The sequence below is a fragment of the Gopherus evgoodei genome, chromosome 2 (assembly GCF_007399415.2).
Source record: "Gopherus evgoodei ecotype Sinaloan lineage chromosome 2, rGopEvg1_v1.p, whole genome shotgun sequence".
NCBI classification, from domain to species: Eukaryota; Metazoa; Chordata; order Testudines; family Testudinidae; genus Gopherus; species Gopherus evgoodei.
This window is the reverse complement of record NC_044323.1, coordinates 35676135-35695531: the sequence shown is the minus strand read 5'-3', so window position 1 is coordinate 35695531 and position 19397 is coordinate 35676135. Positions and strand designations below refer to the sequence as shown.

The following is a 19397-nucleotide window of genomic DNA, read 5'->3' as shown; positions in this document are numbered from 1 at the left end:
TTTGAAAGTGTAAACTACTAACTGTGGTATGTATCCTACCACTTAAATGAGCTTCTGTACCAGATGACTGGAGAATAATTAATGACGCCAATTTTTAAAAAGGGCTCCAGAGGCTATCCTGGCAATTACAGGCCAGTAAGCTTAACTTCCACAGCAGGCAAATTGGTTGAAACTATAGTAAAGAACAGAGTTATCAGACACATAGATAAATATGACTTGTTGGAGGAAGAGTCAACATGGCTTCTGTAAAGGGAAATCGTGGTTCATTAATCTATTAGAAATCTTTGAAGGGGTCAACAAACATATGGACATGGCCAGTGGATATAGTGCACTTGGCCTTTCAGAAAACCTTTGACAAGCTCCCTTACTAAAGGTTATTAAGCAAAGTAAGCAAACATGAGATAGGAGGGAAGGTCCTCTGATGGATCAGCAACTGCTGAAAAGACAGGAAACAAAAGGTAGGAATAAATGTCTGTTTTCAGAATGGAGAAAGGTAAATAGTGAAATCCTTCAGGGATCTCTAATGGGACCAATGGTGTTCAGCAAATTCATAAATGATCTGGAGAAAGGGGTAAAGAGTGAGGTGGCAAAGTTTACAAATGACACAAAATTATTCTAGTCCAAAGCAGACTGTGAAGAGTTACAAAGGGATCTCACAAAACTGGGTGACTGGACAACAAAATGGTTGATGAAATTCAATACTGATAAATGCAAAATAATGCACATTGGAAAACATAATTCCAACTATACATAGAAAATGATGGGGTCTAAACTGGCTGTTACCACTCAAGAAAGAGATCTTGGAGTCATTATGAATGGTCTCTGAAAACATCTGCTCAATGTGCAGAGGCAGTCAAAAAAGCAAACAGAATGTTAGGAACCATTAGGAAAGGGATAGATAATAATACAACTATATATATCCACGGTATTCCCACGCCTTGAATACTGCGGGCAGTTCTGGTGGTCCCATCTCAAAAAAGATATACACCTCTACCCTGATATAATGCGGTCCAATATAATGTGAATTCGGATATAACGCGGTAAAGCAGCACTCTAGGGGACGGGGCTGCTTTACCTCGTTATATCCAAATTCATGTTACCGCAAGCGATTCCTCTGCACCCACCTGTTACTTGCTGCAGCCCTCTCCGGGGGCCCCCTGCCCCAGCTCACCTCCGCTACGCCTCCTCTCACGAGCACGCCACAGCTCTGCTTCTCTTCCTTCCAGGTGCGCTCGTGGGAGGAGGCGGGGGCGAAGTGGAGGTGAGCTGGGGCAGGAGGGGCGAAGGCAAGTAAGGGGAGGGCACAGAGGAACCACTTCCCTCCCCAACTCACCTCCACTCCCGCCTCCTCCTCCTCCTCCCATGAGCATACTGCTCAGCTTCGCTTCTCCTCCCTCTCAGGCTTGCCACACCAAATAGCTGATTGGTGCAGCAGGTCTGGGAGGGAGAGAGGGAGGGGAGAGAAGCAGAGCTGTGGCGCACTGATAGGAGGAGGTGGAACGGAGTTGAGCTGGGGTGGGGGGCCCCAGGGAGGGCCGCAGCAAATAATGGGGGGCACAGACAAACTGCTCCCCGCTCTATCTCATCTCCGCCTCCTCTCCTGAGCTCACTGTCACTGCCGCTCCGCTTCCCCCCTCCCCTCCTCCAGGCTAGCCGGGCCTAACAGCTGATTGGCGTGGCAAGTCTGGAAGGGAGGGAGGGAGGGAGAAGCAGAGCAGCGGCGGTGTGCTCAGGGAGGAGGTGGAGGCAGAGAAGAGGGGTGAGCTGGGGTGGGGAGCAGTTCCTCTCCCTACCCTGATATAACATGGCCTCATCTATAATGCAGTGAGATTTTTTGGCTCCCGAGGACCATGCTATATGTGGGCAGAGGTGTAAGGGAAAGGGAAAAATACAAAGAAGGGCAGCAAAAATTATTAAGGGTATGGAACAGCTTCCATATGAGGAGAGATTAAAAAGGTTGGGATTGTTCAACTTGGAAAAGAGATGACTGAGGGGGGATATGATAGTGGTCTATAAAATCATGAATGGTGTGAAAAAGTATATAAGGAAGTGTTATTTACCCCTTCACGTAACACAAGAACTACTGGTCAGCCAATGAAATTAATAGGCAGCAGGTCTAAAACAAGCATAGGAAGAGGGAAGTACTTCTTCACATAACGCACAACTAGTGGAACTCATTGCCAGGTGGTGTTGGAAAGGCCAAAAGTATAACTGAGTTCAAAACAGAATTAGATAAATTCACGGAGGATAGGTCCATCAATGACTATTAGCCAAGATGGTCAGGGATGCAATCCTATGTTCTGGTGGTTGCACTTGTACTATACTATCCACCAGCTGACAATTTGGGAGATAAATCAACTTTAACTAGCTTTGAAGAGGACAAAGGCGCAATCTCATATGCTAGACTAGATTACCACATGCAGCCATATGACCTAGCAACATCAGACAAACACAGACTGTAGCTGAAGTATCCACGCAGGCCTGTATTGATGGTAATGCCCTGGAGATCTTGAAGACTTTTGCACCTTAACCTGGATGGAGAAGGAAAGGCAGAGGATGACTCTGAGCTAGAACACAAGGCACTTCCCACATAGTCCAATGCAAATGGAGAAGGCATCCCTCATGGAGGCATCAAATGTCCCAACTCATCTGAAACCCAGTATGGGGGTCAAACTGGTATTTACGGATGCATAGCAACCAGTGCTTTGACTACCAGTAGTGCCATTCAGGCAGAACTAACACTCGGTGCTGGAAAAGGCATTGGTATTGAAGTAGGGGCCGGTACTGCCTCTGCAGATCTGGTCCATACCGGGCCTGTAGAAACTGAAATTGTCTGTGGTGCTGAAGAAAGAAATAGTACCAACAACAGATCCCTTGGTGCTAATACAGATTCTGGGGCCACAGTGACAGACAATACCAGCACAGTCGAGGACTCCTGTACCAAAGGTGAGTCTGTAACAGAGAAGCAGAATAAATCCGCTGCTGCTTGAAAAGCTTGTGGGGTCAATATGATGAGTGTTGAGACTGACTATGTCGGTACCAGATTCAATGGCCACCACATAGATGATACAGGAGTCAATGGTACAGTGCTGGAATGATTCCATCTTGGTACCAGAGAGTATGTAGACAGCCCCGCTCTACCTTGAGCACTCGAGGAATCCTAGTGCTGCCCAGTACTCCTCTTAGGTGAAGAAGAAGATTCTTTTCAAGCTTTGGAGTGGCTACGGTCAGTGTTATGAGTCCTCCTTCTCAGGGAAGGAGATCAAGGAGAACAGTTTCTTCCCCTTGGAGAAGGGTCAAAGTCTGGCTGCATAACAGCAACTTGTGGCAGCACCAAAGCCCTCTGACGGGGCTGGTGATCTGAGGAGGATCCTGGCACTGATGTGGGCCCCATAGTTTGCTCTATAAGATGCTGCTTGAGGCCTAATTCTCTAGCCATCTGCATTCTCTTTTTGAAGGATTTACAAATGGAGCACTTTTCCTTAATATTCCCCTTTCCCAAACACAACAAGCACCAAGTATAGGGGACCACTTTTGGGGATAGCTACCCCAAGAAGGACAGTGTTTGAAACCCGGAAAAGGCATAATGCCAAGGAAAATCTTACTATTAAAATTACTAAACTAATCTACCACTAAGGGTACTGCTAACTCTAATTAGCTAACTATATTCAGAAAAAGAGAGGGAAACCTCAGATAACAAAAGGATGAGGTAAGATACCATACAGAATGCTCTGACTCCAGCTGCAGCAGTGCAAAGGATCTGAGAGAGATCAGAATGGTGCTGCCCTTAAATAGCCAGGAAAGGGGCTACGAAGGCATGTGCACCTGCTAGACAAAGTTCTCTGGCTCCGGCATGCTGGGCATGCACGCACGTGAGTGGAATATATGTCTGCAACCACCTGAAGAAGAACTACTAGCTAATTTCTCATGGTTCAGTTTAAATGAGGTAAGCTGAACAGCCATAATATTTTTCCATTTCTTTAAAAGAAGGAAAATATGCTATGGGAAAACCTTTTGATGAAGGAAGGCCTAAAAGAGATGAAAAATGTTAGTTTAAGAGAAAAATTCATATAAGGGTAATTACTTCCTCTGCATTCTGTCTTTCTATGTCTGTCTCTCTGATGGCAAGCTCTTTGGACCAGAGATAATCTTGATTTTTTGTTGACTTGTCCAGCGCTCAGCACATTTTCAGCACTTAACAATTAATAATACAACAACAACATAACATCGTGAGAAAGTTATTGACAAAAGATAGTATACCTTCTGCCTGTACAGCAACTAATAACCAGGTTTTAGTGCAGATACAATAAGCAAATGAACTTTAAATAACAAGATCCATATTTGTAGTCTTAACTCAAAGGTAAATGCTATTTTTATTTAGACATAAATCTTCCATATCCCTCATTATTTAAGAATCAGTGTGTCAAGGTGATGGGAAAGGGATACTAGTTTGTCTGGAATCTTAGGAAAAGAGACTTTTTCAAGCTGAGGTTCTCAAATACGTTCATTTCAAAGATGGGCATTTGTTTCCTGACCACTGTTCTCTATTTGATCTGATGCTAGGATTTTCACATGCCAGTTGTAATGTTAACATGACCTCTCATTACAGAAAACTTTTCACAAGACATTTAGACAAAATGCCCAGGATAATAGTAGCTTTGGCAGATCAAAAAATTTAACTCTAGAAACAGTCATATCAATTAATGCAAATGTAACCCACATGCCTCCGGGGTGCGGTGTTCTGTCTCATCTAGTGGCACCAAGACCACTTAAGGCTTTGTCTACACTACACAGCTTTTAGCAACATGGCTGTTGCCACAATCATGCCGCTAAAAGTTGTGCAGTGTGGCCACTGTTTTTTGGCTCTCCTGCCGAAAAAAAAGTCCACCCCCAACAAGCGGCATTTGCAGTGTTGGCAAGAGAGAGCTCCTGCCGACAACGAGCCATTCACACTAGCACTTGTCGTGGCAAAACTTTTGTCTTGGGAATCAGGGGGGTTAACAACTCTGAAAGACAAAAGTTCTGTCGTTCAGTTGCTGGGGTGAGGGGAAGACGGTGAGCTTCTAGCTCATGCAGTAGAGACTCATGCAGTAAGCTCCAGAGGTCCCAGGTTTGGTCTCACTCGCCAATGACTGGGGTCTGTTGGTGTTACAAGTGGGGGTTCATCCTGGATTTCAACGGGGAAGTTTCTGAAGCTTGGGATGCGCTTCCTCAGCTAGGGGAAGTATATAACCCACACACCTCCTGGATGTGGTACACTGTCCCTTCTACTGGCAATGAAACCACTTAGAGATTAATGAGCGCTCTACAACCTTAGCTACAAGCTATGTGACTTGTAGCTCATGCAGTAGAGGCTCATGCGCTAAGCTCCAGAGGTCCCAGCTTCAATCCTGCCTGCCAATGACTGGGGTCTGTCAGTGTTACACAAAGAATCCTAGAAGCAATGCAAAGGGAAAGCCTCATTGGATATGTCTACACTGCAATGTAAACCCAGGGTTTCAACTCTGGCTCAAACCTAACCTCCTCTATCTGTATGTACACACATTGTGCTAACTCAGGGCTCGGACCCAGGACCTCCCACAGGTGGAGGATCTGAGCCTGAGTCAAGCCAGGACCCACAGTTCAAGCTCTATTGCTCTGCAGTGTAGACACAGCACAACTGGACTCATATTCTGGGGGTCTGCCAAAAGTATTCCACAATTCGATGGGCTGACTTTCTTTGTCCTCTAGACAATCACGTTTGGTGAACAGTCAAGTTTTCCCATACTGCACCACAAAGGGCTGGAGTGGCTTCATTTAGGGAGGGTGTTAGGAAATCTAGGATATGGGGGGTTGGACTCAGGCCTCCGTAGTGCAGTGTAGACCCTGCTGCCCCACGTTTGGACCCAGGGTTCAACAATTCCTGGTGTTACAAATGAGTGTAGATGCTCAAGTTAACAAAACCAGAGTCTGCTAACTGAAGTTCTGCTAACCACGGGCTTACATTGCAGTGTAGATGTATTCAGCTACCAAGCACCAGAAACACAATTCAAGGTGGTTAGAATGACTGTTAATTACATTCTAAACTTGGCACCTTTAGGGAGTCTGTGGTCTTTCCAGATGTGTTTATTGAACTTGCTAAAAAGGTGGCACCTGTTTTGCTAATTTGGGGAGCTTATGTCAATTTCCATAGAGCATTATTAAAGGTAACAATCCAAACCAGATAAAGGGTGGCACCACTGGAAGCTTTTGGTCACAGATTAATTTAGAATTACCAGCTTTTTTATTGGCTTTCTTTTTAGAACTGTGGAAATCTTCAGGCAGAATCTCACAGCTGCTAAAATATTGGATTTCCACCATATCAGGAATCAAATCCAGTCACAGACGTGGTCCCTCATATCTGACCAGTTCTGGAGTTTGACTGGACAGATAACTGCCATTATTAGCAGAAGGAGAAATGTAAATATTGTCTCAGCCATTATGAGGGCATGGTATATCTATAAGAACAGTAATGTTAAATGAGCAAATTAAACAAAACACAGCAGTGCTAACTTGACCACTTTTTGCTAAGATTTATAAAACCACAAATAGGAACTCTGAAATATGGCAGAGTGAGGTGGTTCAAGTTAGCCATAAATTGTGTCTTGTCTGATTTAACTATTTAAATATTTAATCTTTTCTGAATATAAAGTAACTGGCTGTTTGTTTTTCTGATGTTTCAAATTACAAGTTTAGATTATTAAAATTACCCAGTAGTTTAATTTGTCTTTTCTTATACATGAAATGTTTTGGTTTAGATTTTTTTTTTTGCACTGTATGTCTTAGGTGATTAGTAATGAGATATAGGGCTAGACTCACAAAGGAGATAGACACCTGTCACATTAGGCAGCTAAATCTCAGAATCAGGCACCACTGATATTCACAAATACCTGCTCAGCTGCTGCTGAATCCTGCAGGTACCTACGTTTTTGCAGTAAAAGTTCCCTAGTTGCCTATATTCCTCCCTCTGGGCATACACACTGCTGCTCCAGTCTAGACATCCAGACTGCTAAGGCCAAGTGCGATGCAAAAACCAGGGGAAGATTGCATTCCTCTGCTCAATGCTCCTGTGGAGCTCAATCCAGTAGCTATCCTCTAATTATGCTTATTGGATTGGGCCCTGCACACAAATTGTTGGGGGTTTGAGGGGAGAAGGACCTCCCTCATAACTTTTAGCCTAGTGGTTAGGGGACTCACCTGGGTTGTGACAGACTCCTGTTTAAGTCCCCCATCTGCCTGAAGGGGAGAAGGGATTTGTTACTTCTTAGGTGAGTGCCCTAACCTCTCTGCCATGGGATATTCTGATGTTGGACTCCCTCAATATCTCCTGTTGAAACTATTCTACTGTGTTTAAATATTTAAAAGAGTCATCGGGGGTGAAGGAGGGAGAGAGAAACAAACAAACAAGAGAATGGCACTCACCCAGGATGTAGGAGACCCAGGTTCCAGCCCCCTAATGACTCTATTTATCCACAGTGGAGCAGATTCACCAGGAGAGAATGAAGGAACTCAGTGGTTAGAGTGTTCACCTGAGAGATGGCAGATTTCTGTACAAATCCCTTCTCCTCAGGCAGAGGGGGGAACTGGATCCAGGGGTCTCCCACATCCCACATGAGTTCTGATTGCGGAGCTAAAAGTTCTGATGGAGTTCCTCCATACCTCCCTTCCTCCCCAGTCCCAGCAGCACCTGACTTCAGGAGAGAGTTCACAGCTGAATTCCAAGCAGCAATAGGCACCAAACTCCCTGAGATGGGTATGGCTGAGGGCACACCCCTCTGCTTGGCATCTCCCATTGGTTAATTTAGATGGCTCTCTAAATTGTGAATCCCAGTCTTAGGTATCTCCCTCTCTTCCACTGTATGGGCAGCTTTAGTGCCTAGCTCAGGCTTTGTGACTCCCAGTGATTTTCTAGGGGCCTAAGTCCCTTTGTCAATCTAGCCCATATAATCTTCTGTTCCAAAATCACCAGTCAGATTCTAGCCTCAGGTCAATAGCGGCTGAAAGACAATTCTATCTAACAGCTATTTGGTAGCCTATATGAAATAAATTGTTAGTCTTAGTAGAGTTACTAGCATACAAGTGTCCACATTGCAAAAACCACCATCACAATTGATGCTAACTGGCATCTTTCATGGGAATCTTAGAAGAAAGGCCAAAAGTGTGAGTATGCCTTGCTGTCCTCTACTTATGTCTGTAAATGAACAGAGGACTTCAATCTCCTGTACTCTCAAAGCGGTAAACTTTCATGAGCACTAAAGTCACTTAAAAAGGAAAACTGCTAAGAATTAATTTTTAATTTAATTGATGGAAAAAGCTGAAAAAAAAAGAATAAAAAGTATAAATTTAAAAGGGCCTACATGCAATATATTCTAAATATTTGGCAGGCACTTTATCCACTAGGCCACACAGTCTGATCAACATCTATAAAATTGACAAGTATTATTTTCACCACAAGAGGGCTCTCATATTTTATATTTATATGCAGTAGAAACATGAGAATAATAAAGAAAAAATATAATTTATAAAAATAACAAAAGGGTTAAATGCAAGCTCAAGCCTGTGTGCTCTTCAGATAGTCACTACAGCTGGTCAGAAATTTTGTAATGAATCTGTTTTTTTCAAAAATGGACAGTTTGTCAAAATTGAAGCTATCACGTTTGATTTTTTAAAAAAATCAAGAAAAAAGTTCCTAAACTGTAAAAATTAAAAAATTCGGTTTCTGATTTTTGTGTTGCAATGTAAGCTAATTAAACCAAATTAAAGTTTTTCAAATAAGTCAAAACCAAAATGAAAACTTCTGAAATTATCAAAATGAAAGCTTTTGTTTTAACTACCCTCCAGCCCCCTCAAAATAATTGTTTTTCTGTTTCACATGTATTTTCAAGATTTCAAATTCTGATCCAGATTTGAGGTGGGAAAAAATTTGAACTCTTGAAAATATTAAGGTGATGGGAAAACCAGTTCCTGCCAAACTCTAGTAGTCAAATTTTTATGGAAAAAAAGACAGTTTATTATGCACACTACTTCCATAAAATATCAGAAAAACTGAGGCAAAACAAGATTTTTCCTGTATTCTGGTTATGTACCTCTCTGTAAACAGAATATCTGTCAAAATGAATCTATTTTTTATGGTGTTAAAGTGATTAGACATGTACAAAACCACACGTTCACCTCTAACTTTAGCAGGCTCAACTTATAAAAGTGCTTAGTGATACTATTAAGAGAGTACGTTACATTTCTCATCAAGTTAGATCTCATATAGTATATAATGATGATAGTACTTTTTTCCTAATATGGCTCATATATTACAGTAATTGGGGGGCATATAAGTAGCTAAGATAAATATAATTGTGACCACCACTCATTGGAGCAATGAAATGCAATGCAAGAAGTCTTTCTAAACATGTTTAGTCAGGTTTGGGGTTTTTTGTGCATCTTTATCTTATGATACTATCAGATGTGGATAGGAGGAGAACTACTCACACCTTAGACTAGGCAACTCTGTACACTTCTCTACATGGCAGCACCATCTAATAAGTTCAACAGAAGGCCCAATATGAAGAGTACTAACATGAGACTTTTGCAGTTGGAGAAGTGGCAGAGTGAAGGGAAGAGAGAAGCTTCGAGAAGATGGGCAGAACAGAGAAGAAGGTTGGCTGAGGGAAAGAGATGCAGAGGAGGGACTGGGAAGAAGTAAAAGGATCAAAAGGAAAAGACAAGCAAAAAAGAGGAAGAATATGATCCTTGAAGGAGAGAGAAAAAGTAGTGAAGGATAAAGATCTAAGATAGATGTTGGCAAACTATGGCCCACGGGCCAAATGTCCTGCCCGGCCCCTGAGCTCCCGGACATGGAGGCTAGTCCCTGGCCCCTCCCTCATTCCCCCTCCTCCCCTGCAGCCATACTGCCATGCGAGCCACCCTCTGGTCTGCCGCTCCCGCTGGGCAGCATGGGGAGCACACCTGGCTCTGGCCAGATGTCGTGGCTGCGAGCTCCTGCTGCTGGTAAGGGGTCCTGGGGAGCAGTCAGGGAGGAGGGGTGGTTGGATGGGGCAGAGGTTCTGGGGGGGGGAGTCAGGGGATGGGGAACAGGGAGGGTTGAGAGTGGGAGCCCTGGGGGGCCTGTCAGGGGGTGGGGATGTGGACAGGGGTCGGGTGGGCAGTCAGGGGACAGGGAGAAGGGGGGGCTGGATAAGGGGGTGGGATCCTGGGCTGGGGGGCAGTTAGGGACAGGGTGTCTGGGGAGGGGGTGGTCAGGGGACAAGGAGCAGAGAGTGGTTGGATAGGGGGTGGGAGTCCCAGGGGGGCTGTCAAGGGGCAGGGGTGTGGATAGAGGTCGGGGCAGTCAGGGGACAGGGAGAAGGGGGTTTGGATAGGGTGCAGGGGTCCTGGGAGGGGGTGGTCAGGGTACAAGGAGCGGGGGGGTTGGATGAGTTGAAGGTTCTGAGGGGGACAGTTGGGGGCAGGAAGTGGAAGGGGACGGATAGGGGGTGGGGGCCAGGCTGTTTGGGGAGGCACAGCCTTCCCTACCCAGGCCTCCATACAGTTGCGCAACCCCGATGTGGCCCTCGGGCCAAAAAAGTTTGCTCATCTCTGATCTAAGAGGACTGAAGGGAAATGAAAATAAAGGAAGAAAACTGGAAAAGGAGAACTGTAGAGAGGGGAGAGAAAAGAAATAGAAAAAGGAGAAAAATATTCATAATATAGAGGCCCATTGTAGCATGATATAAAAGGGCTTTAACAAAAAAACACTCACCAACCCTTTGTGTAAATGAGTTTGGATCAGAGGATCAATGTGCTGAAGTGAATGGTGTGTGAACATAGGAAGAATTCTTAAAATAGTGTATATTCAAATTTGTTACTGACAAAATAATGATAATCTTTACATGCAATTTTAAAATTACTTCTATGACGTGCATAATTAATTTATTAGATAATATTCTATGTATATGCAATCTTATGAATATTGGAAACATGAAAAAATAGTAGTTTCCTTCAATGAAAAAAACAAACAGCATTAGTTAATATGGGTATGATTACTAGGCAAATTCACTTAATTGGGATGAACAGCCAACAGTTTCATGTAATGTATTTAATAGGCTTAAAAGAATTCTTGAGTTCATTCTGAGATCCTGTGCCAGGTACAGATAGGTGGTAACTTGGTAAATTTATCTACTTTTTAATTATTTTTTCAATTACACCATAGCCCAAGTGATTACACATACACAGGATCTAGTATATTCATTATGCATATCACAGAGGTACATTTTTCAAAACTGTACATTAAAAGCACAACCATTAGTTCTGTCATTAAAACATTTGTGTGTGAATCATTTTGAGTTTTGTCTCCATATTATATGTCATTCACTTTCTTTACACTGGTATCATTTCACTGGGACATTTAAAATTCAGCAGCATTTCTTTATACTTAGAATAGAAAATAACATTTTTAATAAAGTAGTGGGGTAACTGGTAGTTAATGTTGGTATTTTAATGGTAACAACTTTAAAGATAGAAAAAAAGATATATTATTACATTTTCAGTGTTCTGTCCACAGTCTTGATAAATGTTAAACTAATGGTACAAATGTGCCTGCCCCTGAAGAATGTATTATTACTACAACCAGATCAACAGTATATTATCCAACCAATGACTCATTTCTTATGACCAGATTGCATACTACACCAAGCTAGGCAAATGCTTGGGTGATTGCATTGTAGTAATACTGTATCTACAAAATATCTATACCCTTAATATTTTCCTTATATAGTTTGCAAAATTATAGACATGAGCTATTTCTATGAATATGGACAATATTATAATACCACTATACCTTTTCTTTAGAATTTGGAATTTCTTTGCCCAGCTTCGGTTAATTTGTTCAACTTCATTTTTAAGACTGAAATTAAAAAAACCCACAAAATGTTAAAATATTTATAGAGTTAAATGAATGTCTTAAAAATTCTGACCAATACCTTTGTATGTGTTGCTTCTCTTGACCTTCAGATATCTTCAGCTTCTCAATTTCAGCAAGTAATGCTCTTTTTTCTGCTTCCTTCTCAAGTACAAAAAATATTGCAAAAAGTTAAGTCATGTATTATTTATTTTCTATGCTTATTATGCAAAAAATACTAAATTTTACTCTTGGTAGCGATACTTCTAGTTTTGGCTGTTAGGGTAGGGAAACTAGATATTTAAAGGAATTAATAACAGAGTACAAAACCTTTTAACTCCAGTCATTGTTTCAAAGCCAACCCAGGTCCGGAGTGACTGAGAATCATTACAATTTCACAGCTTTTTGGAGGGCTATATAATAAAGATGGCAACATAGACAAGTAAAGTTTAACTTTTGTCATGTATATCATATTTGTCTAAGGCCAATCCTACTGATATCAATGGCAAAATTTCTGCTCCCTTGAATGGAAGCAGGATTAAGACCCTTGATTATAAATTCTTATGGGCAAGGACTATGCCTTTTGGTAGAGAGCATACAGTCTAGTGATTAGAACATAGAACTGAATTCATGGTTCTCAGCTCTGTTACTGATTCTTTTTGTAACTTGTATCTTAGGCCTTCTGTGCCTCATTTTTTCTGTCTGTAGTCAGGGATGCACAGAAGATTCAGGGGACCCTCCGCTGCCGAATTGCCGCTGAAGACCCGGAGCAGAAGAAGCTCCAGGGGCCCGGGCCCCGCGAGAGTTTTCCAGGGCCCCCGGAGCGAGTGAAGGACCCCACTCCAGGGACCCTGAAAAACTCTCATGGGGGCCCCTGTGGGGCCTGGGGCAAATTGCCCCACTTGCCCCTCCGTCTGGGCAGCCCCTGTCTGTAGTACAAATATAAGAATACTTCTCTCACAGGAGATTAATGAATGTCTGTAAAGTGGTGCAAAATCGTTGAATGAAAGTCACAATAGAAATGCAAATTATTATTTTTACCATAGTAACTAAAAGGTTTAACAAGCAATGGTTCTGAACAGTCCATAGACTGGTATCAAAGGACAAGAAATCTACATAAAATATTTACAGAGAATTTGTTGGATTTTAATAATAAAAACAACACCTTATAACTAGGACTCTTCTTCTGTTTCTGCTTGTGATATTCCTTTTGTGATTCTCTGCTCTCATGAGGCACTGTAATTTCACTTTTCACTGGCTCCTTTTTTTTGGTATCTTTTTCTTTCAATGCTGGAATCTGACAATCAAAGAATCAGTGGTGATTATGTACACTAGGAAAAACAGTTTTACTCTTACGGTCATTTTAATCCACAGGAGTTAAGAAAACAAGTTAGGAAAATGACATTGTAGCACAATAATTACTTCAGGTACTGTACTTCAAATAAGGATAATACCACCGGTTGTTTCAAACTAATAATATATGCCCAAATTAAACCACCTCAATGGTTCCACTCTCCCACACACTTAGCAAAATTTTATTAGTATTATATCTGTAAATTAAACATTATACCAAGTCTAAATCTGTCAAAACAAAGGCTACATTGTTTTAAAATAAAACTCTAAGGGGCTAAATTCATCCCTATTGAAGTCTACACTAGAGATGAATCTGGTCCACTGACTATATTATCTGTCCTATTTCAACTGAACTTTCAACTTTGCTGAAGCATATTGTACTGAATGCTGGCTCTCTCCACTTCAAGCCAGCCATTTGTTTTGTCAGCTGCTGATACATTCCACTTTCTCTGGAGGACACATGCTGGTCTCTGTGTGGTCAGTTCACTGATAGGGGAAAACACCAGATAGTTAAAGGATAGTTGGAGGTGAAGATACATTGCAGTATCAGACCTTTTTAAATAAAGAAAAGCAGTTTAATCCTTTGAAAACTGCAAATTGAATTCATTGTAAAGATTAATTACAATATTATAAAAATGTCAGCATACCAGTCTCAGGCCTAATTCTCCCCAACATTGATTTTACACTGGTTTAAATCCCTTAATTTCAATGGAGCTATACTGAGGAAAATGAGGAATCTGTGGGTACGTCTACACTACAGGATTATTCCGATTTTACATAAACCAGTTTTGTAAAACAGATCGTATAGAGTCGAGTGCACGCAGCCACACAAAGCACAATAATTCGGTGGTGTGCGTCCATGTACCGAGGCTAGAGTCGATTTCTGGAGCGTTGCACTGTGGGTAGCTATCCCGTAGCTATCCCATAGTTCCGCAGTCTCCCCCGCCCATTGGAATTCTGGGTTGAAATCCCAATGCATGATGGTGCAAAAACAGTGTCGCGAGTGATTCCGGGTAAATATTGTCATTCATTCTTTCCTCCGTGAAAGCAACGGCAGACAATCATTTCGCGCCCTTTTTCCCTGGATTGCCCTGGCAGACGCTATAGCATGGCAACCATGGAGCCCATTTTGCCTTTTGTCACTGTCACCGTATGTGTATTGGATGCTGCTGACAGACGCAGTACTGCAGTGCTACACAGCAGCGTTCATTTGCCTTTGCAAGGTAGCAGAGAGGGGTACCATCCCTATTGTACTGTCTGCCATGCCATTGTAAATTGGCGATGAGATGACGGTTATCAGTCATTCTGTATCGTCTGCTGCTGTCATGGGTGCTCCTGGCTGGCCTTCGCTGAGGTTGGCCAGTGGTGCAAAGACAAAAATGGGAATGACTCCCCGGGTCATTCCCTCTTTCATGTTTTATCTAAAAATAGAGTCAGTCCTGCCTAGAATATGGGGCAAATGTACTGGAGAACGAGTGTACCAGAGAACCAGAGAGCACAGCCGCTCTGTGTCAGATCTCGCAGAAATGATGAGCTGCATGCCATTCTAGGGGGTGCCCCTGCAACAACCCCACCCATTGCTTCCCTCCTCCCTCAACCGTCCTGGGCTACCATTGCAGTGTCCCCCCATTTGTGTGATGAAGTAATAAAGAATGCAGGAATAAGAAACACTGACTTTTTAGTGAGATAAAATGAGGGGGAGGCAGCCTCCAGCTGCTATGATAGTCCAGGCAGGACATTAAACGGTGGCAGGGGAGAGGAGCCCAGCCTCCCGCTGCTATGATAGTCCAGGCAGTACAGAATCTTTTCTTTAGACATGAAAGGGGGGGAGGCTGATGGAGCTCAGCCCCCAGTTGCTATGATGAAGACGGTTACCAGCCATTCTGTACCATTTGCCGGGAATGACCGGGAGTCATTCCTATTTTTACCCAGGCACCCCTGACCAATCTCACTGAGGCCAGCCAGGAGCACTCACAGGATGATGAGGACGGCTATCAGTCATTTTGTACTGTTACCGTCTGCCACCGGGGATGGGAGGGGAGAGGATGCTGCTGTTCAGTGCCACAGCACCGCGTCTACCAGGACCATGCAGTAGACATACGGTGACTTGAAAAAAGTCAAGAAATGATTTTTTTCCCTTTTCTTTCACGGGGGTGGGGGGTAAATTGAAGAGACATACCCTGAACCACCCCGAACAATGTGTTTGACCCTACAGGCACTGGGAGCTCAGCCAAGAATGCAAATGCTTTTCGGAGACTGCGGGGACTGTGGGATAGCTGGAGTCCTCAGTACCCCCTCCCTCTCTCCCTCCATGAGCGTCCATTTGATTCTTTGGCTTTCCGTTATGCTTGTCACACAGCACTGTGTTGTGGCCTCTGTCTATCATAGCCTGGAGATTTTTTCAAATGCTTTGTCATTTGGTCTTCTGTAATGGAGCTGTGATAGAACAGATTTGTCTCCCCATAAAGCAATCAGATCCAGTATCTCCTATACGGTCCATGCTGGAGCTCTTTTTGGATTTGGGACTGCATCGCCACCCGTGCTGATCAGAGCTCCACGCTAGGCAAACAGGAAATGAAATTCAAAAATTCGCGGGGCTTTTCCTGTCTACCTGGCCACTGCATCAGAGTTCAGATTGCTGTCCAGAGCGGTCACAATGGTGCACTGTGGGATACAGCCCGGAGGCCAATACCATCGATTTGCAGCCACACTAACCCTAATCCGACATGGCAATATTGATTTCAGCACTAATCCTCTCGTCGAGGAGGAGTACAGAAACCGGTTTAAAGAGCCCTTTATATCAATATAAAGGGCCTCATTGTGTGGAAGGGTGCAGGGTTAAATCGGTTTAACGCTGCTAAATTTGGTTTAAATGTCTAGTGTAGACCAGGTCTGAGAGAGGAGAATCAAGCCTACTGTAGCTATATACACATTTGGCCAGATCTTGGGCCATGCTAGAATGGTGTAAGGCAGTTATAAAGCCATTTGATCTGTTCCCTCTCCTCAGAGGTTTTCTACAAATGAATCCTCATTTGGAGTAAAGCCATTGTAAAAGCTCCTACACCAATTCTCTTCCCAGCTGAGGCAGTGGGAGGGAATGGCTGGGAAAAAAGGGGCCTAGCCAGAGAATCTCCACATCCTGATAATCTCCAGTTACCAGAAGGGCACTTTGAGGAACTGGTGGGCATTGTAGAATTCCAGCTCATTATGGCAATAATAAAGAATGGAATGATTTGTAAGGTAGCACACCAAGAACTATCATGGGGGAAAGAAAGGCAAGAACATAGGTAAAGTTTACATGCAGTGCCAAAGGGCACTACTTGCTAGGAAATTCTGACCTTATAAATTACTTTAACTTCACACAGTTCTCTTTTAAAGTGATCTATTCCCTCCTTTCCCATATTTTAATTATAACCACCTATCCCATGTGGTCATTTATCCCATCAGGTGTTTTGATGTTCTCTCTCCTGATTAGAGCTGGCAGACATGTGGGATTTTTGGTTCACAGGAAATTTCAATTTTTTGAAATTTGGTTTTGTTCTGAATCAGAATTAATCAAAACAAATATTAAATTTCCTGTGAACTGGAAATCCTGAAAATTATCTTATTGGAAACAATGCCACATCGTCTTTCCAATAGGATGTCTGTTCCCTGCACCTAGGGCGACCAGACAGCGAGTGTAATAGGCACCTATATAAGAAAAAGCCACAAATATCAGGACTTGTCCCTATAAGATCAGGACATCTGGTCACCCTACCCGCACCTTAACACCTGCTGAGTAAAACTGATATTATTGTCAGTTTCATAGTTGCTTGCCTAAGAGCTGGAAGCCCTGGACTTCTTGCCCCAGGACAGTCCACAAAGCAGGGATGCCCGGGAACTACAGATCCTGGGAGCTTATCCCAGGACTTCTAGGGTCCTAGATCCATGGCAGGAAGTATGTAAGTCCTTAGATCCTCAGATCAACTTGGGCTCTCAGCACTTCCTGACTCCCTTTTTCCAGGTTGGGAGCTGAGTCCATGTTAAAGTCAGAGCTCCCGTGGCTTTCAGAGTCCCAGTTCCATGGCATGGAGTCTGGAAGTTCTGGCGTGGTTGCCTGCTATGGAGTTGCAGACCCTGGAAGATTGAGATTTCTGGTCTTGAGGCTGTCTCAGAGCCACAGATCCTGGAAGATCAAGCAGCTTGATGAGCTGGCAGGGTTTCATCAAGGTTCAATCATAACTCAGCATTTGACTCACCAAAAATTCATCAAACCCAAGATGTTATTGCAAAACATTTTGGGTTCAACAAACTGGCATTTTCCAACAAAACTCTGTTTCATCTGAAAATTTCTGTCCATTTCTTCTCCTGACTTTATTTGTCCACTTAAGTCTTTACCTTCAAGTCTCTGCATCACAGCCACTCTCCTTTTGGCCAAAGATGATTGCAATGAACCTCTTTGAAACATATGAAAACCAATACTAAACTGGTCAGAAGTTTGAGGTTTGAATGGTGTATGAAACCCCTTCCCCTTTCCAAGGATCTCTTGGGATAACTAAAGAATAATGATAACTCTGGAAGGAATATTGACCAATCCAATTGGGCCAAAAAGGTGATGATTGCATTGTTGGAACTCAAGGATATAGACTGCTGCTTGGAAAATTCAAACTATATTTAACAACATTTAACTTTAACATATTTTTTTTCTTATTTATGTCAGATGTATTTACATTACAGACAAGACTGACAATTATTCCAAGAAGCATTGGCACTTATTGCAACCATTTGCAGTATTATTGCCTTCTCATTTAGTGTCCCAAAAGTCATAAATTTATAATTATTTATTATTGTCAGACACATCCCTCATTCCAAAAAGACTAGCTAAATGTTATGCATGCCTTGGTGAGGCTGAAACTAATACAAGTTTCTGCTCCCCTATTGATCAATTCAACAAAACACGGCTAGGGTTTGGATGTTCTTAATGACCATCTTGTCATTATCTTTTTCATTCTACTCAGTTACCGTGGCCCAAAAACTCTCAGGTGCCTTCAAGGTGTTGGTTTTTGTTTATTAATGCTCAGAGAAGGATTAGTGATGGCATATCCCTTAACCATAAGTCATTTGAATATTCTTCACTAGGAGCTCTCAGCAACCACACTTGACACACATGCTTGATCTCTGGACAGCCTAGGCTCATGACCATCTTATGATAACATGATACTTGCTCACAAGTGGGTCAGACCCTTGCTTGAGAGTCATAGGATCCAGGCAATATTTGTTTATGTGAACACTACAAGGGCCATATGTTTTATGGGAAATCCTCTCTCTGTATCAACAGTGTAATTTTGGAAGCACATACCTCTATACACTTGTCTACTTATATGAACCTTTATTTAGTTAGAATTGTGAGGGCATATTGCTTCACACGTACAAAACTGTTTTCAGAAATGCCAGATTTTATTAAAATATGTTTATTTTGATAGCTGTTTTTCATCTGTGCTCCCTCAGTATTTAGCTGAGAAAGTCATTCAAAGCTGTTAGTTTAGCATGGTTACAATATCTCAGTACTGCAGGCAATATATGGAGACACTGAGCCTTCCCCTAAAGCTTGCTAATAAAGTATATCTTCTCCTGGAAATCTAAATGCCCACTAACAAGGGTCACAAGATTTAACTTCAATAAGGGAATCTGACTTATCAGGAACAAAAAATTCCTGCTCTCCCACAACAGGACAGTATAAGAACACTGCATAGCAACCTGCTGGTTATTATCACACTCCTATTTCAGGAAAGAAATGTCATACATTTCAGGTAAATAGTCACAAAACCCACAACCTTTAGCAACTGAAGTGTGACCAAAGGTATTGTAAGGTTGAGGAATTGAAGTTTTACATAGACAGAGAGACAGACAGACACCACTCTTGTTCTACTTACTGCAGCACTAAACCTAGCTTGTAGGTGTTAGATGTAACCTAGGAGAAGGTGGGAAGAGGAAAAGACAGGAAAGAGCATGCTGCAACCCGAGTTTTCTTGTAACACAAAAGAAACTATTATTATTAACTATTTGAATTATTGTAGCACTAAGGAGCCCTAGTCGTGACCAGCATTCCATTGTGCTAGGTGCTGTACAAACAAAGAACAAGACAGACAGTCTCTGC

The 19397-nt window shown here is 42.6% G+C and overlaps 1 protein-coding gene across 2 annotated transcripts in view; it reads right to left on the bottom strand.

Moving 5' to 3' along the window:
* C2H10orf67 (chromosome 2 C10orf67 homolog) overlaps positions 1 to 19397 on the bottom strand; it is a 123343-nt gene that overhangs the window by 40914 nt on the left and 63032 nt on the right. For both annotated transcript variants that reach the window (XM_030550369.1, XM_030550370.1), the window contains 3 exons: positions 13074 to 13205; positions 11991 to 12070; positions 11849 to 11914 (listed from right to left, as the gene is read on the bottom strand). In XM_030550369.1, the coding sequence (XP_030406229.1) occupies positions 11849 to 11914; positions 11991 to 12070; positions 13074 to 13205 (278 nt within the window). The remainder of the gene's footprint in view (positions 1 to 11848; positions 11915 to 11990; positions 12071 to 13073; positions 13206 to 19397) is intronic.